The 27728-nt window shown below is 32.2% G+C and overlaps 1 protein-coding gene across 1 annotated transcript; it reads left to right on the plus strand.

The window, feature by feature from the left end:
* The first annotated feature begins 341 nt into the window (after nucleotides 1–341).
* On the plus strand, nucleotides 342–25817 carry LOC133323627 (trafficking kinesin-binding protein milt). The gene is made up of 6 exons (XM_061532541.1): nucleotides 342–498; nucleotides 574–783; nucleotides 20372–20650; nucleotides 20724–22284; nucleotides 22352–22530; nucleotides 24946–25817. Exons 1-6 carry the CDS (start codon nucleotides 342–344, stop codon nucleotides 25800–25802), a joined length of 3243 nt encoding a protein of 1080 aa, XP_061388525.1. The 3' UTR covers nucleotides 25803–25817.
* Nucleotides 25818–27728: the final 1911 nt, after the last annotated feature.

The following is a 27728-nucleotide window of genomic DNA, read 5'->3' on the forward strand; positions in this document are numbered from 1 at the left end:
AAGAGCTATAGCGTTTAAACGCGCATTTGGATTTAAACACTAACATATATGATTCATATGCGTTTTTTGACTTTGTTCAATTTGCTGCATTATACCGCAGAAATTTGCGTTATTTGTTGTAGTTACGTTATATATGTGGACAACGGCAAAATAAAAAATGCATTATAAAATGAATTTAAATATAACGAAGTATTTAGTTGTCATATATATAATTACATATCGTTTTCAGATCTAATCGGAACCAATGTTGCCCTCATCCATTATATATGTGGACAACGGCAAAATAAAAAATAGTTGTCATATATATAATTACATATCGTTTTCAGATCTAATCGGAACCAATGTTGCCCTCATCCATAGGGGCTTCCGCCCCTCTGAGCCCTCTAGCTCAAGCTACATTGAATAAACACCTACCAAAGTTTTCGAGTAAACGTTTAGCACAGTATCATCCGAATACAAAGACCCAAGTGCAAACAGCTGATGCTGCATGTCTAACAGGTATGTATTTTCAATCCAAAAATATTTAATTACTTAGAAAAAATTGTTTAACCAATAAATATTTTTCTAATTTAGATTTATGTAGCAACGACTGTATACCAGAGGTGGAAATATTTTCATTACTAGAGGAACAGATACCCAAATATAAAGTTCGTTCAGATTTTCTGACAGATTTTGCAGGGTATTCAAATCAGGATTGGTATGTCCCAGCTCCAGCACTTCAAATTCCAACTGAGGGCCTCGGGTTATCTAAAGAGCAAACACGTGAGACACTCAATTATTTCCGTAAGTACATTTTACAATATAAAAATTACAACCTGTTTCTGTAGGTCGCGCTAATAATAGAATTTATTAGCCTTTATATTATCCTGAAGTATGTCAAATATGTATACATATGTGTATAGATAATTGTAAACCATCCAAAGTGGTACCATTGCTTTGATGGGGGCTATATCAAAACATGGGCTTATGTAACTAAGTTGACGTAGTATGAAAAATTTTGGTATCTACGTCAAGTAGTTCGGCAGTTAAATACATTTTACCCAACATTTTGGTAAATACCCGAAATCGGATACCGTTATATGTGGTCTCGAAGAACGTGGACCTTAGTTATAAATAGGAATACACTGTGCCAAATTATAGCCAATTTGATTGAAACATGTGAGTAGTATATTAAAATACCTTAAAGGTTATATGGGGATATATCAAAGCAAATCAAACCCATTTTCCATACCAGTTGTGTCTTAAAAAATATTGAAGCCAAATTTTGGCAATATTTGTGTAAATACCCACGTACTTAAAGTATTATAAAACTAGCCATTTTGTAACGATTTGAGGACAGAAACTCATAAATAGAGAGTAAGATGTTCTAGTATCCATTCATTTGATACTTACTATATATAGCCAAATAAATACACACAAATTGGAATTTACCCTGTATATTCCCAATTTACCGGGTAAGCACCCCCAATGAGTGTTTTCCCACGGCTCATCCCTATTGATATCCAAAGAAATATACGGGGCAATAATGCCAATTTTGTATATAATATTCCATTTTCATTTTTATTATATTTGCAACATATATCAACATATTGAGTCGATTTGGTAATTAAATCAGAAAATGCACGTTAAGAACTATAGCGTTTAAACGCGCATTTGGATTTAAACACTAACATATACGATTCATATGCGTTTTTTGACTTTATTCCATTTGCTGCATTAGACCACAGAAATTTGCGTTATTTGTTGTAGTTACGTTATATCTGTGGACAACGGCAAAATAAAAAATGCATTATAAAATGAATTTAAATATAACGAAGTATTTAGTTGTCCTATATATAATTACATATCGTTTTCAGATCTAATCTAATTCCTCCCCTAATCTAATTCCGCCCCTCTGAGCCCTTTTGTATATAATATTCCATTTTCATTTTTATTATATTTGCAACATATATCAAACTAAAAGTTAATTTAAAAATATCTGCCTGATCTAAACACCACCCTAATAGCAAAACCATTCAAATAAATCGAGGGGTTCTATATATGTGAAATAATTACAATCTAAAACTATATTATAAAATATACATCATAAATTGTATGTTCAAATGATCCACAAAAATCGCAAAGATTTTACTTTATCCTGAACGTAAAAAAGCTCTCTGATTGCTGGTCTCCATATCAATCAAATGACAGATATACAAATTTTGACGAAAAAATAGGTTCAAATAGGTTTGGATAAATATTGATCTGAAGCTGTGAAATTAATCAGATACGCGAATACATCGATCCTACAATTGATTTTCCTTATTGCGTATTAAAACTAGATGGACTTTCAAAAAACACTCAAAATCAAGCTTCAAAATGTCAGAATAATTTAAGATAGATGCAGATACATTTTCGAAAGTTTTACGAAGGCCGTGAAATGAGTAGTTTAGTCAAAATCATACAATTGATTTTTTTTTTTAAATTCCTTATTGCGTATAGAAACTAGCTGGACTTTCAAAAAACAAAAGACTGGTTTGCCTCAACTTGTTTTTACCCATTTTTTACATTAAGGAAAACACAGCTTTCACGCAAATAAACTGTGGAGGTCAATATCATGAAAAGTTTGAGACAACAGATCAATTAGTCCAAAACTATTAAATTTTTCTCGTATACATTAATAATTTCCTAGTTTTAAAGGGGTGAAATTTGGCTTATTGAAAATGAAAAGAAATAATTTTAAGGTTTGCTATTATTAATTGCAATTAAAATATAAAGTAAGAGCATTATCATATTTGAGATTTTTCGCCGTTCTCCCTTATTCTTTTATAATTTACAAAACCAAATAAACAAGCAAAAGGATAAAAAGGATCCCGAAATCCTTTAGTCAATGATTTAGTCAAGTTTATTACATTAGGCAATTTTACTTGCGGCAATTGCCAGTTTGTTGGCGAGATTGGTGAATGATTGTCATACCAATCAACTCTCTCGCCAACATATTACTGAATTCTTTTTTTTTAATTGAGGCAATTAAAATTGCCCAATGTTATGGTAATGTGAATGTAAATCTTAAGGCAAGAAAATACAATTTGCACGAGAAGTTCTAATTACTAACTAAGGAAACAGAAATGATTGTTTTATTATTTCGAAATTCCACGATTCCACGCAACCAACACACTGGCTTATCTTTCCTTGTATGCTACCTCTCAGAAAAATCTGTACCTAAGTGAAAATGTTTAAGGGGACCCCCCATTTTCGGGGTCAAAAATTTTTTTTGATTTAATTCGATTCTACACTAATTCAAGAATGTCTCTACAAAATTTCAAGTGAAAATCTCAAGAACTCTTGAAGATATAGCCGATTTATTGTGTCAGCATCAAGTGACGGCTAAAGGGCTTCTCAAACTTTAAACGCGTTTTTCTCTTTTGCGAATGGCGGGCACGATAACTCAAAAACTAATAACCCAATCGATTCTGTGAGTGTATAGCTATCGTATGAACTAGGATAAGGCCAATCGGTGAAGATCTTCCTTATTTTTTAACTTGGTTTTTGGTCAAAAATCGGCGATTTTCCAAAAATATTTTGTCAATGGTCCGCCATTTTGTTAATTTTAGAGCAAAGTCAATAATCCTAGTTCATACGAGAGCCATACATGTACTCTATATAACACCGTTGGAATTTTCGGATTCCGATGTTCCAGTGAGGAGTTATCATGCCCGCCATCAAAAATAAGGTATTTTCTTTAATTACAAAAAACAACAACAAAGCAATAACAAAATTTGTTTGTAAATTATTTTTCTTCTCTTTTAAATACTCAAATATATATGTGCAAAGTTACAAACCTTAACAAGCATTGGTATTGATTTACCAGCCCATTGAAAATCTTGAAAAAGTAAAATCGAGAATGGGTGGGGTTCCCTTAATGTCGACCAACGTCGAGCTACATATTAGGCATTCTCGTAAAACGACAAATATAAGCACGCAATTTTCTATTTGCATACATTGGCAAAAAGTAGTACAAGTTTTCAAATTTATAACAGAAAAAATATAGAAAATTTTCGGTTAACAGAAGATTCTTACAGGTTCTGGAACACAGACAATGTGTCTGCTCCCGTTTACAAATAACGGCAAAACCAAAGTTTGAAAAAACCTTTACAAAGAAAAATTGAAAAAAAAAGACTTCTATAAATAGTAGACTGTTGCACGTTCTGGAAATCTGACCAGTTGAGTTGAGGAAAAATTATATATGTATAAGGAAAATATTTATATTCTCTTTTCATAAATTATAGGTGAAATAGGTACAAATGTACACGGTTATTGATCATAGTACATAAAAATGCCCCAGAAGCCTGGGAAAATGTCTAATCTAAATACCTTTAGAACATATTGTCAAAAACATATAAATACATATAGTTTGTTTTAATAATGCTTTATTATAAAAGTAAAAAACAAAACAAGGATCCATATTGAAATATTTTGGTTGTGTCTGAAGTGGTAGTGGTCTGTTCAACAACAAACAAAGACATGAAAGTATAAAGATACGAAATTGATACGTAAACAATTTCCAACAGATGGCTTTTCCTCTGTTGTTACGATATCATAACAGAGAGAACAGTATTAAACGTTTTTAATGCTATATCTTAAGTTTATTAAATAAAAAAATATATTTTGAGTGCACATCTCTGATTTTATTTACATTTTATAAACACATTATCGCGTATTGGCGTTTTTATTGTTAACATGCCTCTGTTATACCTGATTCCCCCTGGATATTTTTTTAATAACTATTTTGTCAAAATGCATTTTGTCGAGTCTTTACGGTTTCTATGTCTTTGCCAACAATAATCTTCTATTAATTGAAATTTATTTCGATTTCTTCTTAATAAATTTTAAGGGAACATTTGCAGAATAAATCTGCTGATTAAATAATAATTTGAAGAAAATATGAGTAAACAACCAATTTTTTCGTATTAAAAACTATATACTTTTCTCATATGATAAATTTATACTATAATATTTTATACAATTTGCTGACCCACACTTTAATTGCATACGCTGTTTTCAGCACTGAGTTGAAATCTGTCTGCAAAAAATCATATTTAGAAAAAAGTCACATAGTTGACAATACTGACAAGAAATTATGGCTCTCCAACCAAGTACTTTTTGTACAATGTAGAAAAGTCTGGCAACGCTATTTACTCAACTGTCAATTACAGCGCTGGAACTGTGTGAAAATATTATTGCCCATTTTGCTAGCACCGTCGTATTAATTAAACTAATATCTTCGTATTTTGTTGGCCGTGTATTTTTTTGTACTTTTCGATATTAAATGGAAATACGAAACAAAACATAATATATTTTATAAATTTGTCCGAACGTGTTGTGTACGCAGATTATAAAATAGTGAATCCAATAATTCCATCGACCGAGTAAATGTGTTGTGCACCCGTGTTTTGGGCGAGTGTGAAATCATTGTCTATATTTGGAAAAAGAGAAACAATCGTCTAAAATAAATAAATATCTGCTCTAATTGCTAATTCTAAAGATTTAATGTTATTTTTATAACTATCGGTATTATATAAATATTCGGAAGCTTCATAAACTTATATTTGATAAGAATTGCCATATGACAGATATAAATATGTACGTATGGATCTATATGTGTGCGTAGGTACCTTGTGTTTGATATGCGGACGTGTGTGAAATTTATTTGGTAACAACCTTTGTTTGCAATGTTTTATTTAATATTTTTGCATGATAAGGTAGGGACAAAATGCGATATGTGGTGTAATTTTATCTGTCATATTCTTGTGATTGGTAATTACCAAATGTATGGAATAAATTGTCAGTGAACTCGACACTTGTGTTGGTAATTGTGAATAGGAAAGTAATCAGTGTGTGTTGTTGCCAGATGTTTTTGATATTTTGAAAATTTTTTATTCAGTGGCTCCTAATCGATGTGCGTTTTGTAATTTCTCTTCAGCTGACGTTTGCCTTTTGATAAGTATTAAAGCCTCATTAAATAGATCGTGTAGATTCTACACTGTAGAAACAGTCTTATCGGCTATTTTGGTTGTAACATTTTTTTGTTTACGTTTTCATTCAAAACTGAAAGCATTTTGACAGCTCGGCTAAAGTCATCTGGTCTTATCGGAACCTATAATTGTGTTATAGTCATATAGGTCATAAGATGAATTTCTTATGATTTATTTACATCGAAGAAATCCTCATTTTTTAATGTATATAAAAACTGTTAATGATGTTTTTACACTTATATGTATTTTACATACGTGCTGTCACTTTATTTACATATGCAACTCGAACTCGTCATGTGAAACATACGGAAATTTCAATGTGTCAAAACCATATGCAATTACATATATATAGTTTTACATTATTACATTATAGTTTTTGCATATTCCTTATGTGTGTCATTATTTGTCATAGTACGCACGACTTTTAGTTATTGCCTTTAATTCTTTGGCATAGACGCCATTTGCCATTGTTTGTTCTATTCGAAAAAAGGTATTACATATCGTTTTGACGAATAGAAATGTTCGTATGCTGCACAGGATGGGTTCAATTTTCATATGTAAATAAAGTGACAGTACACATGTAAAAAGATATTGTGTGTATTTTAAGGGCTAAGCAGAATGCTCGCGTTGAGCCATCCGTCGCGTTCTATGTTATCGAAAATACAAGAAACACAAGGAAACGATAACACAAACGCATATCGTTTCCTTGTGGTTGTTGTATTTTCGATAACATATAACGCGACGGATGGCTCAACGAGAGCATTCTGCTTAGCCCTTTAGTGGAATACGTTCTACACCTAGTATTCGTTAGGTCATCTTATAATAATAAACAGTAAAAGCGCATATAAAGCAGGTTTAAAAATAAATTTTATAATCTCAATCAAGGTTCATATTCGTAATCATGCTGAATTTGTCATTTTAATAATCTTGTTACAAATTGTTATAAATATCCTTTAGTTAAATGCTAATGTTAAATTTTACAGAATTTGTATGTCAAATTTAACATTTTACACATGTATTGTCAAACTTTACATATGTGAATAGTGTATACATCGTGTGGCTAAGAGCGGAAATACATAAATGGTCTTTTAACGTACTGCAAGAATGTACAAATTTTTACTATTTTTGTCGATATAATTAAGGAAAATTTGCAGGTTCTGGAACAAACCAAACAAAAAAAAAAAAAAAAAATACTTTATTAATTTTTATTTTTTTCGGGAAAACAATTTTTGTTTCCCACATTGCAGTTTGTGTGTAAAAACGTCAATAAATTCTTCGGGAAAACATTTTTTGGCATGCGCTTGAAATTGTCCGCTATTCCGCACTTCACAAAATTGCACAACAAATGAGAAAATATCCATACACTAGGCCACAGCCGTAAACCATTTCTTTTATTCACACCGATCGAACGTACATGTTTGATTGGTGTGAATAAAAGTCTTCATCTTCTTATTATGAGTCTTCATCCTTGAGTCTTGAGTCTTCATCCTGAATATTATGTGCTCCATCGTATAGGGTAAGTGTACCAATCGCCGGCTCTTTAAGGTTTTAAGTATTTTAAATTTTCCGCCATTCTGGGTGCAGTTTTTCCATTCTAATGTATTACGGCTCATTTGTTTCGAAATTTTGTTTACTTCCCGGTAGCATAAACTAATTTTTTTGATAATTGAGGAAAGTGACAATTAGGTAAAATTGTGCTTTTTTTGCCAATAGTCGGCACCAGTTTCCAATTGTCGGCATGTCAAGTTCCAATAGTCGGCATGTACTGTAATTGAAGAAAAATTGTATATTATTATTTTCTTAAATAAATGGTTATTAAAATACTTTTCTTTCTTTATTGAGCCAAAAAAGTAAAACTAATTCATTTATTTTATGAAAATATTACAATTATAATTTTGCTGCCGCCTTTAGGAACTAGTTATTCACTACTCGGCATGTCTTATACACTTACTTTATAGGTTAAAAATGTTTGAGAATAATGCCATGTCTAATATTGTTTAAACACTCAAACTTGATTTTTTTAGAATACTTATTTAACATTTTTGGCAATATTGAGCTAAAATAAATTAACTTAGATTTATGAAATTTTTCACAGAGATAGTTGACAATATTATTGAAGATTATTCAAGGCAGTTTTCATATTTAGTGAAAGGATTTTTTAGTTATTTGAAGTTATCTACAACTGATGCCGAGTACTGGTACATGCCGACATTAGGTGCACTTACCCTATATTTCCCTGGTTTTCTCTTTTAACAGCTTGTACCTACTTCCATGTGTACGATTTTATTTACCACAAAATGTAAACACATGTATTTCAAATACACATTGCATATAAAAATATAATATAAAAACTGAGGACTGTTAAAAACGATAATAGTTAACTTGACTGGTTTCCACTTTTTATAAAGTACATATGGTAGCTTAAAAAGTTTAACATTGTACAGAGCGTTGATATTGGATTGGATTTTCTTGACATTGGACTTTTATTTTTCAGAATTTAGGATAGCTACATGAAACCTTATGGTTACAGAAAAATATCGGGGCTCAAATTTAAAAAAGCTTGACAGCAAATGATGCCTAAGGAATGAATTCACATCCAAGGCACAGCAGATTATCAGATTAACCGTAATTAACCACTAAAAATTACTCAATATTTACCTGAGAATTTTTACTCATTTAAGGCATGTATTAGAAAAAGTAAACGAAATAATTTCACTAAAAATCATAGATGATTGACAAAAATGCATGTTTCCTTGCTTAGATTTATTGAAAAACTACGATGATATTACTATTCCATCACTATTTTATTTTATAGAAACTTGCATGCTCAGCAGTTCAGTTATCCATTACGTATTTTTTAAATGGCCATTGTTTTTATTTATTCAACAACTTGAAGAAAATTCAATTATATATTTTTTATATTCTATATTATTAAATATTTTATTATATTTCTTTTTCTGATATAACATATAATCTCATCGGTTGAGAACGACTGGACCGATTTGAACCCAATTTTTTTTTTGGTTGATTGAAATTGACCTGAACGGGTTTTTCGAGAAATTTGAATAAAGCTATTTTTAATATAGTATTGTTTTGGAATGGTTTTACGAAAGAAAAAATGTTAGAGGAAAACTCGGTATTGGAGCGACACGAAATTCACCGTGTCTGTTAGTAGTATATATTTTACGATTTTCGAACTACTCGAGTTACACAGTCCAGCATTTAGAATTAAGCATTTAACTCTGACTAACCAGTCTAGTTCTCTTTGTAAACTTATTTCATAATTCTTGTCCCATAGTTTCCATTATGTCATATGTAACTACGCCGTCCTACAATTTAATCATTTGTTGTAGGTTTTCCTCACGGTTCCATATTGATGAGACCATTGTTGTTCATGTTCTATGTGGATAATATATGTCTTTTTGTCCTGCATGGAAACATGGCAATTTATGCCGATGATTTTCAGCTATTTCACACTTATTCATCTGACATTGTGGTCTACGTTTCCAGATTAGAAAAAAATGTTTATCGCATATGTGAATGTGCACAAAGTAATTAGTTGACTATAAATATTCCAAAATCAAAGATTGTAACTTTTGGGTTTACTTTTCACATTGCTCAAGTCCGCTCCAAACTTAATCTAAATCTCAAAAAATTCTATAGCATGAATGTTAGATAATTTACTTGTTGGTTCAATCTTTACTCATCCCTTGTTTATTGTATGGCGTTGAAATATTTACGGGTACTAATATAAATTATTTACCCAAGTTCATACATTGTCGATGTGATAAATTACGTTTTACATTTCTTTCATTTCTTTCTTTCTTTCACTTAATTCGACAGATATACCTACAAAGAACCCTCAAATTCATATTGATTCTAATGTTAAATCTTTTTCGATATCTTTGCAAAGTTTAACATTTTTGTTTCCATCAAAATTGGCAATCTTTACCATAACCTAACGTAGGTGGGTTATGTTAGGGATGTACGGTTGTTAGTAACAACCGTCCACTCGGAGACTAATGTCCATTGTTATCATCCTTTTTTTCATGCAAAGAGAAGAATAGAGGGAGTGGAAGAGCAAGGAGAAAAGATAGCGAGAGAAGAAGAGCGGAGAAATAGTTATTTTAGCCATGTCAAATTTTTGACAAAGCCTAGGTTTGGGTCTATTTTAGAGAAGAAGGCTAGATTATCAATTTCATATCTTCCAAACAGTTTATGTCTTCTGCCAATCAGCGAGGGACATTTACAGAGGGACTTGTTCAATTGTATCTAGTTCTTCTTCGTCCTCACAAGACGAGATCTAATCTTGCAGTGACCTGTTATGATCCCCACAATGATTTTGATATCTCTCTTATTGTGTGCCAGCAGCGAAGGCGTTCTTTTGTGAGAGAATTCAGGCCAGAAAGATTTTGAGATTCTGCAACCAGGTTCTCTCAACGATCTGTTGCCGACTACCTCGCAGTAGAATGTGCCGAATTTGCCAATGAAATAGCCAATGGGAGGTTTCACAGATCTCTCAATCGGAAGATTGGACGACTGTGACCCCCCCGAGCAAGCTCGTCGGCTATCTCATTCCCTTCAATGTCACTATGCCCTGGAACCCAACATAAGCTAACTATCTGTCCTATATCATTCAGAGCGGACTTGCAATCATGAACTGTTTTTGAGTCTATAGTACGCGACTTATCCGCTTTAAGGGCCGCCTGACTATCGACATATATAGTCACCGGTCTCATTATGTCGGCAGTAAGTGATTTTACTATCTTGGCTGCTTTCGTTTTCGAAAGGATTTCTGCTTGAAAACCGCTACAAAGATTGTTAAGTTTATGTCTTTGACCCGACTGTAAAGAATGACAGACCTGGCAGAGGTAAGGAGCCACTAGTCCAGGATTCTCTACTAGGAAACTCTTCTTTGATGTCATTAAGGTCTCTGTGAGGATTGCATTCAAGGCTGCCTGTGGTGTACTTCTTAACTCCGGTGATCAGAATTGAAGCCGATCGCTCTACTAAACTTAATTTTGTCAGCAGGATCTTTTTGTTGACCCCCTGCCACCAAAAACGGCAACCATGTGTAAGAAGGGGGAGGACGATCGTCACATACAGCCGTCCTTTTTTAGAGCGGAGGTAGGAATCTGGAAACATTAGTCTATGATCCGAAAAGGAGCATTTACGTAATTTCAATATTTGTTGTTATATTAATTTTTTTCTCGAATTCTTAGATAAATTTAATACCTATTATTGTCGAACTTACAATATTATTATGTAGGCATTTTTGTTTAATTTTACGTACAAAGTTAAAATTATTTAGAAAATAATTGGGAAAGCCCCAGAGACCAGCGAGCGAAGCAGTATTGTCGGACGGTGTGGTGATGATAATATTGAACCATATATAAATTTAAGTATATGGGGTATATACTATATCAGCAGATTTGATATTCACATTCATACTCTGGCAACTTTTCTGGGTCATGTCTTTCCGCTGTGAACATATACGGCATAATATGCACATGATGTAACTTTCAGCTTGTCGAAATCGATATACTAAAATCTGGTTCTACAAACTCTTGGGGCCACATAACATGTAATACCCTTACAAGATAGTAGTGTAGCGAATACCAAAGCTTCTTGTCATTGACGTCGAAAAAGTATTTATAAAAATATTTTTTTGTAAGAATTCAATATAGTATATACCAAATTATTGGTTAATTATTATTTTTTTTAGGTTGCGTTTATTTTACTCTAAATTCTCGTTATAATTGCACATACATATCATTCAAGAACATATTACCAAAATTATTTCTTCATTTCCTAAAAATACCACACAAAGCAAAATACACTTGTACACACACATATAGATCCACCAAAGTCATACATATCTGCAACAAATTTCTGAAATAAAATGTACTGGGCATAACTCGTCTGTAGATAGACATATGATATATTTAATTAACAATTTAAAGAATATTTAGATTTGTATTTTTTTATCAATCCCTAAAGATGAAATACATCAAAAGGATATGCTGCAGCCACTGAATATAGTTTTATTGTACTATATTTGTATAGTGGCGTATTCTTTATTAATTCAATGGGCCTTTATTTTTAATGAATGTTTAAAAACAAAAAGTTACTGTTATAGTTAAAAGAAAAACTTTTTTGATTAACATAAATAATTTCTTAATCACAGTCATGTCATGCCTAGTATAAATATATACATTTGTAAGATATAATAAATCGTATATAACAAATGATAATTCCAGACGAAAAATGTGATAATTAAAAAAACTTTAATTTATCAAATTAGACGATAAATAAATGCAAACATATCTGAATACTACAAATCATGTCTATTAATTATAATGGCAACTAATATCGGAAATGAATACCACATTAAAAATGTAACTGGAAGTATTGAAAACAAATATGGTGACGCTGATGTTGTTTCTAAGAAGCGGAAATTGCATAAGATTCCCGAAGAAAATGACGTTGAAGATGACTCCAGTGTATCGAAAATGACGGATGAAGAGTTTTCGTATTTAAATTTTCATCACTATGCCAATGCGCATTGTCTCCAGAGCTCATTTGTTGACGATGACTCGAAAGTCAATGGCAATAAGACTATAGAAAAAAAGAGTTCATCGGATGTTGCATGCGGTATTGCTAATACAAATGAAACAAGTGCCAAAAACGAAAATATCTTTGTTACCAGTAAACCATCTATATCTAGTAAAGGCTTTGAAAATAGCTTTTCAATTCTACAGCAACAAATTGATAACAAATCACTAGATCTTGCTAATTATTTGAGTCACTCGATGTTCTCCACTCTGCCGAAAAAGGATACCATAGACTACCAACCAACGCGTCTCGAGCTAGAATTGGAGGCATTGCAGCGACTGCAAGTTGTTGTCCACAAATTGGAATCTGGAGAAAAAATTAATGTACCAAAATCATTGTTGGCTTTGTTTCATGCATTCGTGTCGAAAAATTCACCAAAACAACATAATACAGAGGTTTCAAGTGGCGCTATATTATCGGAGAAACAGCAGCAATTAATTAATAGTGATTTAGATAACGATCTTATGTATTATGTTGGAAGAGACCCACTTGGTACAAAATGTCTTAAAGTAATACGACAAATATTGAAACAAGAAGGTTTGTGGAAAGTTATTTTCATCTTGTAAATCGAACATTGTTATAAATATTAATGAATTATACTTATTTCTCAATATACATTATACTTATTTCGCAATATATATAGTACATATTATTTTATAGCGTAAACGTTTAACACAAATATTTTTGTGCAAGGACGTGATGTATTTTTTTAGTATCTCCCGGTTATAAACATATGTATGTAAGACTTTAATTCGTTTAGTCTTTGATTGTATAACATGATTTATAATAAAAAACAGAAAATCAATATCTCTAAAAACGAAGGGAAGGAAAATTCAGTACAATAGTACTTTTTTCAGTACCTTTTTACCCAAAAAAGTACCGTAGTACCCCCGTGACCATTTCAGTACCATTCCATCCTTCATTAAACCATGATATATATATATATATATATCTAATCTTACAAACATACTCAATTTGGCATACTCTGTTCTATGTCCTGAGGTAGGCAAATTGATGACATTTCTAGTAGTCGTGATTACTTCAATAATTTCAAGAGCACTTTGGAACTGAAATTCATGTTAGTTTGGGGTATATTGGCTTTCGAGAAAGAAGTAGTGAAACTAAAATTAGTCAATACATATTTAAATACAATCGAAAGAAGCAATAATTCTCATATTATTACCATCAGAAAGATCCACTAAGTGATATCTTGAAAATCGATCTTTATGAAACTGAATAAAATGTTTTTTTTTTGTATTTTCTTGAAAAAATTACTCTTTTATTAAAAAAGTACTATATTGGTACCTTTTCATAATTTTCATTTTCCATCCCTGGTATCTTACCCTGTATGCCGAGTCATACATTTATGCCACAGGAATCTCCTATAAGTTTTCAATAGGATTACAGTGAGGAGTGCACGCCGTTCTTGAAAAAATATTAAAATGCCGCCCAATAATGCACGTCGAGAAAGAACCCCATACCATTAGACTCCCCCAGAAATTCGGCTTCGATATTACCACTTACTTTTTACTTGTATCATATAAGTTTCAACTATAACAAATACTCTTCGACTTTCTGCTTAACAATATTTCTATTCTTTCTCAAGTTTAGGTTTGTTTTTTAAATAATTTTTTATTTAAAAGTGGGATGCGCTCAAACGATTTTCCTGCCATATTTTCAGTTATTCCAAAAAGTGTATGAAAAATGTTTTTTGTTTGTCGAATATCAAGATACCATAAATAAATACACCATTTTGTTTAAAAAATTATATATGAATGTTTGTAAAATGTAAAAACATTTGCTAAAAACATCATATGCGCCCAAACCACTGTATTATATTTTCTATTTCATTGACCGGGAATAAGGCTTTACGAAGAACACTTGCTTCATAATACTTGAACATTGTGAACATAAAAAATTCTAGTAGATAAGATATCTTTATCTTCTACATTCTATTTATTTTCTGCAGAAAATTTGATTTATACAACAAAACAAAAAACGTAAAAGGAGGGTGTACATGAATACGACCCATCAACATGTCTAATAATACTGATGCTCCGACAACAATATCTTAACTTCTTAGCCAGTCCTACTAATATCATTAACAGTTCTCTGCCTATATATATTTTTTTCAATTTTCCATCATAAAATAAAACTATGAACAAATACCTGTAAAACAAGTTGCTGTTTTACATACTTGTAAACTCTACAACAGCTCATTTAAAAATACAATTATATTAGATTTTATTCTTGCAAAAATCTACATTAGAGTACACAGAATTAAAATCAATACACATTTTACAGAGAGATATCCCATAGAATAATTTGTGCGATGAAAACCTACATATAATTTATTCTAATAGATGAAATTAGGAAATCAGAGGGTATATTTAATTAATAATAGTAATTTAATAATAATAGTAATTTAATATTTTTAGTACCATCATAGTGTTCAACATAAAACGTCTACTTTTTAATGTAGGTAATCGAATTAATTTTAACCTGCTAGTGTAAGAAGATAACACAAAATCACTACTATTCCAATGTAAACCTCTTAGTGCAAAATGTAAGAATTGTTCTGCATTTATTCGATTTTATCGGAATATATATTTTTTTCTTTTTTCGACGATCCCACGCCTCTCTTTCCCACCCTTGCCGACCATCCCTTACGTAGGGATCGCGTACACACCATGATCCGTATCATGATGGGATTTGAGAGTGGAATAGAAAACCAGCTACAGAATCTACTTCAACAGCCAGTTTGTTATTAAGTTTTACTACTCATTTAAAAATACAATAATATTAGTTTTTATTTGTTCTACGCTCAAGCAAAAATCTACATTAGAGTATACAGAGTTAAAGTCAATACATACTAAGAGGATCTCCCATTATAATTGTTAAAGTTTAACTTTGGATCCATTAAAATACCAAGATTCACGAATAATTCTACTGTTGATAAAGCCGAACCGTTCTTGTTATGAGTTCTTAGAAAAAATAGTTAAAGTGAAGTTAACATCATCTAAGAACTCATAAATACATAAATAATGTAATTTGTTTCATGAAATTGCTTTAGTGTGGGCTGGGCCGCCATAGTTAATATACACCTTTCTGTCTGTATTCTTAAAACGAAATCCTTTTTGTCATGTTGTGTAGATCTTGATCGTATCTGATTGTAGATTCAGATGTCTATGCTCAGTATAGTGGCATCGGCCGGTAACATTAACGACTTCTTTTTGGAAACGGTTTCGGAAAAAATGACAACATATTGTGAACAGTGGCTTAATTAAACAATTCCACGATTTTCCCTTCACTTAATATTTTATATCCGTTGTGCTCACCTCAAACGCATTCTCATTTGACATAAAAGTATTTTTGCGAAATCAAAACTAGTGCAAACCTTGATTTCCATACCAATATTTACGTCAATAAAATTGTCGGAATATCTAAATGAATGTCTCACTCGGCATACTATACCCTCCGACAAATAGACGGAACGCTATTCGTTTTGGTAGAACTTGTCATTTTCCATCCATATATGTATATTTGTCTTCCTGCCTTTGTTATACAACTGTGAAATCTACAAGTAACAACGCTGAACAATAATATTTGACATTATCTATAGAATGTGTGGATTATATTGTGTGTTGTGTGGATTTCGTTTTTTTGCCAACCCATTCTATCTGCGTTGTTCAGTACACAAACGTATCGTATAAATTACAGATTAAAACCAACCCATGAACTAGTATTGTAAAGAGTGAATTGGAAAAGAAAAAGTATTTATACTAATAAATCCGGTAAAATATTGTGTGGAAAAAAGTTGTATCTTATGAATACACCGAATACACACATATAATTGTGTATTTAAGTGGGTGTGTGTGTATGTGTGTGAATATTTGTTATTATAAAGTATCGATGTTAAACAAAAGAATAACAACAAACTAAATGTTTACGCCATCTTGCCAACCAGCTGGAAATTTCATGTTCAACATCACGAGTGTATTATTGCCTGTCCACCATAGTATAGTTATATCTAGCCGATACATTATTTTCTACCTAATACTCGTAACTTATGTAAATAAACCAGACACCTTTGTGAAAAGGCTGGAAAATCGAGTTCATTTGTGTACCTAAGTTAAACGGAATTCATTAAAGAACACATCCCAAAAATGTGAGTTCAAATGACCATCTTCGGTTCAATTTGTATTTGTATAAAATATTCATCGTTTCGCCTTAACAGCGCGTCTTTCCATAATAGTTGCATTAATTTGTTATAGTGACTTTTTATTTTTATCAAACATTCAGTGTTTTTTCTCGTTGATGCATTATTCGCGCATACTCACTGTCGACAGTGTTTTTATACACCATTCATCTTCAAGTCTGTGTGTGTTTTGCCCAAGTCGAGACAATTTTTGAACCGTGCAATTTTGTGTTTGATGTGTCATTGTGCCGAGTGACCAGAATATAATCAAATGTTTATATAAAAAACCAATACGCTAAAAACATACTCGTATTTATGCGACAACATATATTAATGTTTTCTTTGATTTGATGTTTTCTGCAACCCTTATCTCGTGCTTCGTGCGGGCAATATACATATTTCCTGTGTTTGAAGTTGTGGTTTCTAACTAAATAAGTGAAGAAGAACAGAGAAAAGTCAAAACACGGGGATTGCATAACGACAAGCGATACAACAATATACAATAATAATTACCTTAAAACGAGATTTATACGATCTGAGTTTCATCGGCTGTTAATGGTTCGGGCAGTGTTACGACATTAGTCATGATGGATTCTTGTCGTCTGGCCCAAGTCGCAAATCCGCCACATGCCGTCAATGAATATTTTTTAGAGGCAGAGAGTAATGCAAACCGAGCCGCTGATTCTGATGACAACGATTGGCAATTGTTTGTTGAAGAAACGAATCAGTTAGAATACGATGAAGAAGAGTTATTTATATCATCATTTCCAAATACGCCAACGCTGAATCAAAGTCCCAATGACCATGACAGTCTGCTCGACGTAACTATAGATTCTTCCATTGAAAATATTTTACCAGATGAGCAATTATTGATCGAAGGTTTGCAATACGTTTTCTATAATTTCTATTTTGTAAAGAATTTCCTTATGGGTAAATAGTGATTTCTGTAACTACTGAAAATATACGCACTTCCTCGCCTTATGTTTATTTGACTGTAAATCCGTATGTTGTAAAACAGATAGCGCCTGAACGTACTAAGATAGGCGTATCGTATGCCTATATGTACCATGGGAATGACATTTGATCAATGTTTTAGACTAGTATCCGAAATATAATAAAAACAATATCACTTAAACTGTTTTTTAGTTGAAAACAACCAAACAAAACTGTAAAGAAAACCGGATATATGGAAAATTAGAAACCTGTCTCTTTTGTCTTTCAATATTATTGGAAATAAATTTTAGTTTCTAATTTTACAGAAATTTTTTAATATTTATCCAGATATATGGAATAATCGCTCATGGCCAAGTAATAATTTTATGTTATTTTAGTTTTTTTGTCCGTTCGTTGCTCATATCTGATGTAAATATGTTATGTCCATCTCTAAATATTTAGAATTTTTAAAGCTAAAATTTTTCGTTTTTTTTTTTATTCAAAATTCGGATTCGGGTTTTTGGGGCCGAGAAATTCATTTCTTATTTTTCTTTTTTACCTATGACCACCGCCAGAGGGCTTTTCATACATACTTTAACTATTTTTCGTTTATTTTCTATTTTCGTCTGTATATACAAACAAGATTTTTATAAAATTGTAGTAACGGAACAGTAGGTCTGTATGGAATATACAAATCTTCTATTTTTGGAGAAGTCCATTCATGTAAGAAGTGCAGTTCAAGGCATTCGGTGGTTCTATTAAATGTTTTAAGAATGAACTACTCGAATATGTCAATTTGAATGGATTTTGATGCATATTATTTCTTTTTACTGGCTAATTGTTAACATATGTCAGTTTATATTGTCGTAATATAATCCATATTATCCATGATATTATGGTACAAATGTTTCAATAAATAAATATCATTTAACTTCCCCACATTCCTTAGATCTTGTAGAATTAATAACAAAATTTCAATTGTGGTATAAACAGTTTAAGTTTTAAGGAATGAAACGCGGGGCCGCAAAGATTGTTTCGAGGATTGGAAAAAACACGGCAAATAGAAATAAAGCAATGTTTATATAGTGGTTGAAAAATAGCCAGGCGTAATCCCAATTTGTTGTTTAATAAAAAACAAACTATTAGTGAGGAAAGTATGGCATTGTCAGCTAGGGCGTAAGGCAGGGAGGACTATAGTTTGGATCTCCCAACTCATTAATTAACTTAGCTTTTTGTTGGGGATATTCTTCCCACAAGCTATTCATAGCTTCTTAAAACACATTTTATACTCAAATATCTCTTGTAACAAATGGAAGTACTTAAATAGCCATGAGAATTAACAAGGGTTTTGAAAACAACAATTGTTTTCAATTTATCTCGAATGATAAAGTTGCAATGAATAAACAATCATTTGCAATCTCTCGCGAATGTTCGCATTTACGATTCATTTGAAAAACTCAAAAAACAAATGTTTGCGAAAGGTCGCGTGCGCTGTCAAAAAAATAAAAGATCATAAATAAAGTAAACACACACCGCGTTTCGTGTGTTCGTTTTCATTTGTGAGCGAATATCAGAAAAAATTTCAATCACCAAACGAAACGAACGATGGTTCTGTGCTCTCACTCGTTTGTTATGTGTGTGCGAACATTCGTTTGGTAAAGAATTTATCACGATAAATTCATTCGTAAATCGAGCCTAAACGAAAAGAGCCTATTTCGTATCATTTGCGAGCGAAATTTTGTTCATCCGGATAAAATACAAGAATATCAACAAGGAGAGGATTAAAGCCGAAATATATACAAATAAACCACTTTGGATGTATTCAAATACTTTTTTTCAATTTATTTATTCAGTAATATGGAAGCCTTAGAGGCCAGTAATATATTACACAGTACTAAATTAATATCTGAGAACACGTAAATTAAAATAATATATTTTATACAAGAAATAGAAAAAAATCACTCAAAATTCGTTCTGGATCCCGATCCTAAAAAGAAAACAAAATAGACTCAAATTAGATAATAGAATTGATAATAGATAGGTTATATCGCATAACAAATGCTATTTTTAGACAAATTAACATCTGAACATTCTACCAAGAATTTCAACACCTTGGGCCAAAAGAGTGAGATATGCAAGATTCATTGTTATAAGTACAAAATTAATAAAGAGTCACGCAGTTACAAATCACGATAGCAAGTCTTATTGAAGAAAATTACATTTTAAGGACAATAGTTTTAAAGGAAAATCTAGAAAAAATGATATTTAATGTAAGCATCTAAGGAGAATAAATAAAATACCAATGTATCCATAGTCTTTTTTAACTCATTTTTGATTGATTTTAAAAATAAAGCGGTAAAATAGTTTGATTTAATTATATTTTCGACATGTCAATCTGTAACAAAAAAAAAGAATTGCTGAAAGTTGATATTTAATAAAAAACTTTAATAATAACTTCATAATTTGCCCCCTCGTACAATAGTACTACTCCAAAAGTTTCAATTTATAATTAAAAATACTGTATAGTTTAGCTGTTTAATAAAAATCTGTTATCCAACTAAACAGCTAAAATAAACGAAAATTTTTAATATAATTTTTTATTTTATTTCAGTTTTATGTGGTAATCGAGTAAGTCAAATGACACGAGCATACGATGATATTGAGGCCGTCACACGCCTTCTCGAGGAAAAGGAGAAGGATTTGGAGTTGACGGTGCAAATAGGCAAAGAATTGTTAACACAGAATAATGCATTAGAAACTAGGATAGCCGATTTAGAAGCTGAACTAAAATCCGCTAACGAGGACCGCTCCCAATTACTACACGAATTACACAAGAAAAATGAACTAATTTCGGTATTAACAAATGACTGTGAGGATTCTAGCGATAATGGTAAGCCATATATATATATATATATATTTTTTTTTTTTTTTTTTGAGTGTTTAACTTCTTGCTTACATTTTAGATACTCCAACTTTCTCCAAGTCCATCACGTTGGATTTATTACAAAAGAAAATTGCATCGCTACAGGATGAGAACAAATCTCTAAAGATTGAAGCGTCTCAGTTGGCCTGTCAGACAGATGAAGTTGAGGAACAGGAACGGAAGCTTATGAATGATATTGCATCGCAATTAAACGATGCCAATCAGCAATTTGAAGGACTTAATTTAGAACTGGAAAGACAACGAGAGGAAAACCGCCTGCAGCATGAACAAATAGTGAGTTTAACATCACGCTTAGCAGAAGCTGAAATGAAACTTCATCAGCTGACTCATGACAATGATGAGCATATTACCCTTCTGAGCATTACAAAGGAGAACCAAAATAGTCTGGCATTGGAATTGGTCGAATTCAAGCAGAGGTATCAAGAGGTATTAGCTCTTTTGCAAGAGGCACAAGAACAGTTACGAAAACAACGAAAGAAAACTATGCCTCAGGCTCGTAGCTCATTTATGTCAACAATTCTGCAGCCAGATTCCTTACAGTCTGAGTTGATGGAATCGTCTCTGTACTCAGAAAATAGTATTGATTCTGGAATATCGGGTGATAATCAACGCATTAATGATCGAATTGGTCGGTTGATATCAAATCTACCAAACACATCATGTGGTATCGGATACAATAGTACAATGAGCTCGGTATATGGGGGAGCAGGCTTGATGCAGCCATACAAAAGAGTATTTGATACTGTTCGTTGTGCAACCAAGTGCGGAAACTTTGCTGATATGGAAAGTCCTATCACACACCTTGGGGCGATGTCTATGAGTTCAGCATCGGGCCCACGCATGTCAACAATGGCTACTGGAAGTGCAGTAACGTCATCCAGTAGCACTTTCTGCGGTGATAATAGCGGTTTGGGTGACAAGACAATGTCCTGTGAAAGTCTGGCATCTCAGTCTGACGATGGTTATCCTTCGCAACCATCCGGGGTTCCTGGAGCACCGGGTGCTAAGGAACTTGAGGCTGCATTAAAGAGACTTACTCCAGCAGAAGTACTTGCCCGTAGAGCCATGCTTTCTTATGCACCAGCTGGTACCTATACATATGACGATGTACAAACAACAAATGCACTCCCAATGGGTCTGCGTACACCAGATAGCATTATGTCGACCGGATCATCTGGTATATCTTCATCAACGAATATGTCATCCTCTGTACATCAATGGCGGTTGCCAGAAAAGCTGCAAATTGTTAAGCCTATTGAAGGTTCTCAGACTTTGCATCATTGGTCACAGTTGGCTACTCCTACTCTAAGTGGTCTTTTGGAAGAAAGGCCAGGTGTAACAATACGCGGGGGACGAGGCCTTGATGATTTAGGAATGCAGGTATACACATTATCCGATGTCGAAGAAGACATCAATGATGAGCTACCTGGCAAACAATATGAAGCATCTGGATGTACCTATACATACACGACCAGTATGGTAATGCATCCCGACGATGGTATTTCGACGGATCTTTCCTTTTTGTCCCAGTCTCAAGTATCTTCAAGAACTGCCTCAGCATCAACGTCGCGACAACCAAGGTTTGATATACTTATAATTTGATATACTCAAAATCATAACTTGATTATAATTTCTTTTAATTTTTAGTTGTCCTCCCACACCACGAGCTGGTCTTTCGCGCAAAAATTCCTGTTCGACATTTTCCGTAAATTTAGGCTTAGCATCAATGTTGAATGAACGAGGAATCAAAGCTGTAACGCCAAGCGCCTTAAATACGCCCGCAGGTCCAAACTTTTCACCAACGGTTACACCCTGCAACAGTCCTGGTAATTATGTTCTCATTTTTAGTAATTAAATTAAATGGAGTATGAAATTGAGGGTTCTATGGGCTTAATAAAATTTTACATGGCAACAAATTATTGCATACCTCTACTTTCCAAAAACGAGTTCTTGGAACTAATTGTCAATATTCGAAAATATATCTTACAAATAATAGTTGTTGTTCCATTGGTATTTTAATACATTAATGTTTAAATATTTTAGTAGTGAATAACAAATCCGTGATGAATTTCGTATTTTTCCTTTCTAGCTATTATGAGCAAATCCAAACAAAACAAAACAAAGGGAAGACTTGAAAAAAAATTTTTTTTTTGAAAAAATCGTATAGAATGAAGAATAAAGTTGAAAGAAAATTAGTTGCAATTCAGATCAAAGCTAGGATGAGGAAAATATATAACAAAACATGTTTTAAAATAATTCAGTATGCATTTATCGGTTTAAAATACAATCGCAAAATGAGCTCAAACGAGTATCAAATGAGTATTTTTTTATTATAAAATGCTTAGTGTACTAAGTAGAAAACTATTTTGAAGTGGGTACGTAATTAATACATCCCGTACAATCGGTTAATTATAATAAATGTTATTTTTAATTGATATTTCCTCACATACTACAAAAATAATCGGATCTTCTTCAATAAAGCCGTTCGAAATCGAATCGTCGTTACATTAGGTTAAATCCCACCTTTTGTGTTTTTCTTTCAAATACTTATTTTAGAAATCATTTGATCGGTTGATTATAACAAATGTTATTTTTAATTGATATTTCCTCACATACTACAAAAATAATCGGACCTTCTTCAATAAAGTCGTTCGAAATCGAATCGTCGTTACATTAGGTTAAATCCCACCTTTTGTGTTTTTCTTTCAAATACTTATTTTAGAAATCATTTATTGAAATTTAATCATTAATTTCTGGTGCATTCAGACCTTTATTTTCTATATTAATTTTTCGAATGTTAGGTGTACTGTACAAATCATTGCCAATTTTGATTACATACGATTTATAATTTTTTTTATTTGTAAATGGTGCTCAATTTACTAAATCGATGTTGCCTTTAAAAATCTTTTTGAAAGAAACAGCAGTAAAGGAAAAATAATACAGTATTTTTTATTTGCGTATCCACTTCAAAAATGATGTTTTTTTATAAAAACCGTTAGCTTTGGAAATATTTCATGCAATAATTTTATATCTTCACACAAAATCTCTTTAGTACTGCATATGTAAGGGGTTTTTAAATACTCCTGACGAATCGAATCCTGATTATAATATTTTTTCTACAGGAGATGTTTTAATTTGTAGTCCATGTAAATAAGTTTTTGGAATCGTTCATAGTCCTTTGGGCTGGGTTCTCGTTAATGCAATAATTTGAAATTGTATTATGTGACCACCACTGTATGTACCTCTAAATTCTTTTAAGTCCCCTCTTTCTGTTCATCGTATTTATATTTGGCGTCTTTTAATTCCAATATTGTTCAAGAGTAATATTGTAGAGTAATTTCCGGTAATGTGGACCACCAGATGAATTAACTATTATTACCTTCGTTGTATTCTTAGAGATAATTTATTTGACTTGTTTCAAATCGATTTAATTGCCTCTTGGAAGATAATTCAATTTAAAAAAGGTCTTTTGTTTTCTGAAATTTTTGTGAAACTGTGTTTCTTGACGTGTGTTTTGGTGATGTTCGATTTTTATATGGTACAGTTTATCTTCCAAGACAATATTATAATATATGGTGATTTAAATTGTTATTTTTTAGCCCTGTAGAAGGTCTTTTTTCCTAGCAAAAGTACGCATCATTTTTTAACTGATATTTACCGTTAGAACATACTTTTTAAAAAATATTTTTGCATAGCAACGTATTTACTGCACAACATCTAAATGCGATCTTGCAGGGGTAACACCTTTTTCATTTCCACAGGGGGACATACCACCTCGACTTACGGATACAATTCAATACAATTTTAATACAAACAGGGCAAGTGTCTCGGTGTCATTTGATTTATCTAAAGCTCTGTAGCAAGAATACTGCTACTGTGGCTAAATTTTTCCTTATTACCCTGTCTTTCCATTCCCCATTATGTCTTTTATTAAGACTTTTTCTAATACGTGGTGTTTTTGGACTGCACAAAAAACAAAGCGGTGACAAAGCTCTCAGCTGTTCTACACCCTTGTATAAAACCTTTTTGTGGAGTGTGGAGCACATATTTTGTGTTACATAAAAAGTTGTAGATCTGCGATATTTACAACATGCTTGCAATGCAGGCTTTACAACGATACCCGAATTTTGCTACTTAGAAACCATTTACAAAACTTATAATACTGTGAAACTTTTCCAAAAACTCAGAAAAATACGTTTCTATGCTAATTTATTTTCATTTTCATTTGTTTTCATTTCCAGAGGGTTCTCCAACACGATCTATGTCTCCAGAACCGCTATTTGGGCTGCTTTCATCTGGAGCTGAATTGATTCGACGCAAACTTGTGGGAGGGGATATTGAAAGACCTAACCGAAATCAACAACAAAAACAACAAAAAATTATGTTAACGAGGCTCGAAAGACGAGCGTTGAGGTCATTGCGCCTTGTGGAAAAAGTAGAAAGCATTGGTTTAGAAAATATTATAACTACACATCCCAATACAATGTCACAATTGGCTAGTGGAATCGCGAATAGAAGTGCAAGTCCAATGGCTCAATTAACGAGCCTCAAAAATATTCATACAAATTCAAATAGTATAGTAAGTGACTTACATTTCAACAGAGACCACATAAAAGATGTACTCCACAAAGGTCTTAATCCACAAAGCAATCTTCCATCATCATCAAATTTGCAAGAGACGGCTACAATTTCTAAACCGTTGAATTCTGAATACACTAATTACAGTCGCGAGCGAAAAACACAAGCAAAAGTTGAAGTGGATGCACAAAAACCGGATGTCGTAAGTTCGACTTCTGATATTGAGAGTTCCAACATTCGTGTTAAACAAATGCAGAGACAAAAGTCTAGACGTAATCTTAAAAATGGCCAAAGACCCGATTTGGGCACTATTGGTGGTCGAATGCGTACTGATTTGGGATATGTGTCACCAAAGCAACCAGATCCATCTAGCAGCGGCCTTCAAAACACTTCATCCAGTTCGAAAAAGAATCCCACTACAGAGAAGCCAGAAACCAAAGAAGCTCAGCAAAGTATTGCACAATCTTTTGTTGGAACCGTGAGTTCCTTGTTATTTGGTCGAAAGGGTGGTTGGCTATAAATGACTAAATCATAAAGAGTATATTGTGCAACATATTACTGGTATATACATAGCCAATTGACTATAATATAAGATATGTCGAAACATCAAACAAGCTTTATACTTTTGGGCAAAATAGTACTGGAAGATCCGTTAGGCTCTGAAACATTTAATAATAGCATTTTCAGATTCACGTTATGCATTAATTTGTATAAAATACATTCGTATACCTACAAAAGTATATAAAATGCATTAATTTGCACAACATTTTAAACTATTTAATGTGAATCGCTGTAAACTGCAGCCGTACATATTAGTACGAAGTGTTGCACCACGTAGTCCGTAACTCTTGTAATTGTTTTTCGCCTTATACTATCAATAAGTATTAATAAATACTTACAAATAGCGATTGGTGCTAATCTCCAAAACTGGTTTTAAATAATAGCTAAAATGCAATTATTGTACTTCTCATTATTTTTATTTATATTTACCAATTATTTATCCTACCTGAGGGAAGCAAATCGAAACTGTTCTATAAGTAGAAGAGATGAAATGCGAGATGTATACGAGTGTGGCCCATATTACCCCTAGTAAACAGTAATATTTCTCCCTGGTGTTTTATTTCAATTGACCCTTTTAGTTTAGATAACTGACGAAGTTTTATAGCACGTAATTGTTTTCAGTTTTATAGTTAATTAGAAAGGGTACCATAAATAAATTTATATAGCTGTCAAATTCAATTATGTACTTTTTGTGCTAATCATATACATAATAATTTCTAGTCCGGCATTGTCCAAGCTATGCATAATTTTAACCTTGTTTTTACTCATACTTCACAAACTTAAGTCAGTTATGTATATTTTTCATAGTACAATACATGTATGTACATATATATAATACTGTAGTGGAAAACGACTGCTCGTGTTTCTCTTTTCAAAGGCTTCTAATAAAACCATAAAGAACCAAATAAAACTCATTAATAATACTTTACATATAAAATACATATTACTTATCATTCTAAATGTATCATATTTATGTTGTTCGTTTGCCATTGCCTTTCTATAAAAATAAGCAGACAAATATATTTACAAATTAAAGACTCTCTTTCAATTCAAGTTATATTTCATTGTGTTATTATTGATTTTACTACCCCTACGATATTCGAATTGACCCATTATAATTGGCCACAGTGTAGACATCAATTGAGAACCGTATGCAGTTTTTAGTTATTATGAACATGTTATTATGTAATTTGTGAGCTTTAAGTTAAGATGCGCAATGCAAAAACCTGTAAAGATACTATTAAAAGAGTATAAAATTCAACTGAAAAAAGTTTATTAAAAGTTTAAAATTATTTTTATGCAATAAAATATTGTTGAAACTTAAAATCTTGTTTTTTTTTGTTATCGCATTCATTCTGAGATATATACATTTTGCAATTTGTGTGACCGACAAGTGAATGCCTCACTGAGATCTTCGACTTCCAAATGTATAAAAGCAAAGATGAAGAAATAGTATCGAAATGAATACAATTTATAGTTTATAAAAAAGCAAGTGTAATCTCTGACATTATCTTCAATCTGAAAATAAAGATACTTCCGTTTATGAAGAAATTCAAAAGAAACAGTCAAGAACGGAATCTTTTTGAAATGCAGGAGATGGACAGTTTTATTCTGGTTATACAGCCTTATTCTATATATTTTGTTTTTGCAAAATAGTCAGGCTTAATCCCAGTTTGTTGTTTTTATAAAAAACAACTATTTATTAGTGGGGAATGTATGGCATTGTCCGCCGAGGGGTAAGGCAGGGAAGACTATAGTTTCGGATCTCGCCACTGATCCTCATCAGTTCCCTTAGTTTTTTGTTGGGATATTCTCCCCAGAAGCTATTAATAGCTTCTTTACAAAAAACCTTTCAAACCCAAATGTCTCTTGTGACAATTCGAAG

This window comes from Musca vetustissima, unplaced genomic scaffold, assembly GCF_032173495.1.
Source record: "Musca vetustissima isolate MV318-11 ecotype Yass unplaced genomic scaffold, APGP_CSIRO_Mvet_v1 utg701, whole genome shotgun sequence".
Lineage (NCBI taxonomy): Eukaryota > Metazoa > Arthropoda > Insecta > Diptera > Muscidae > Musca > Musca vetustissima.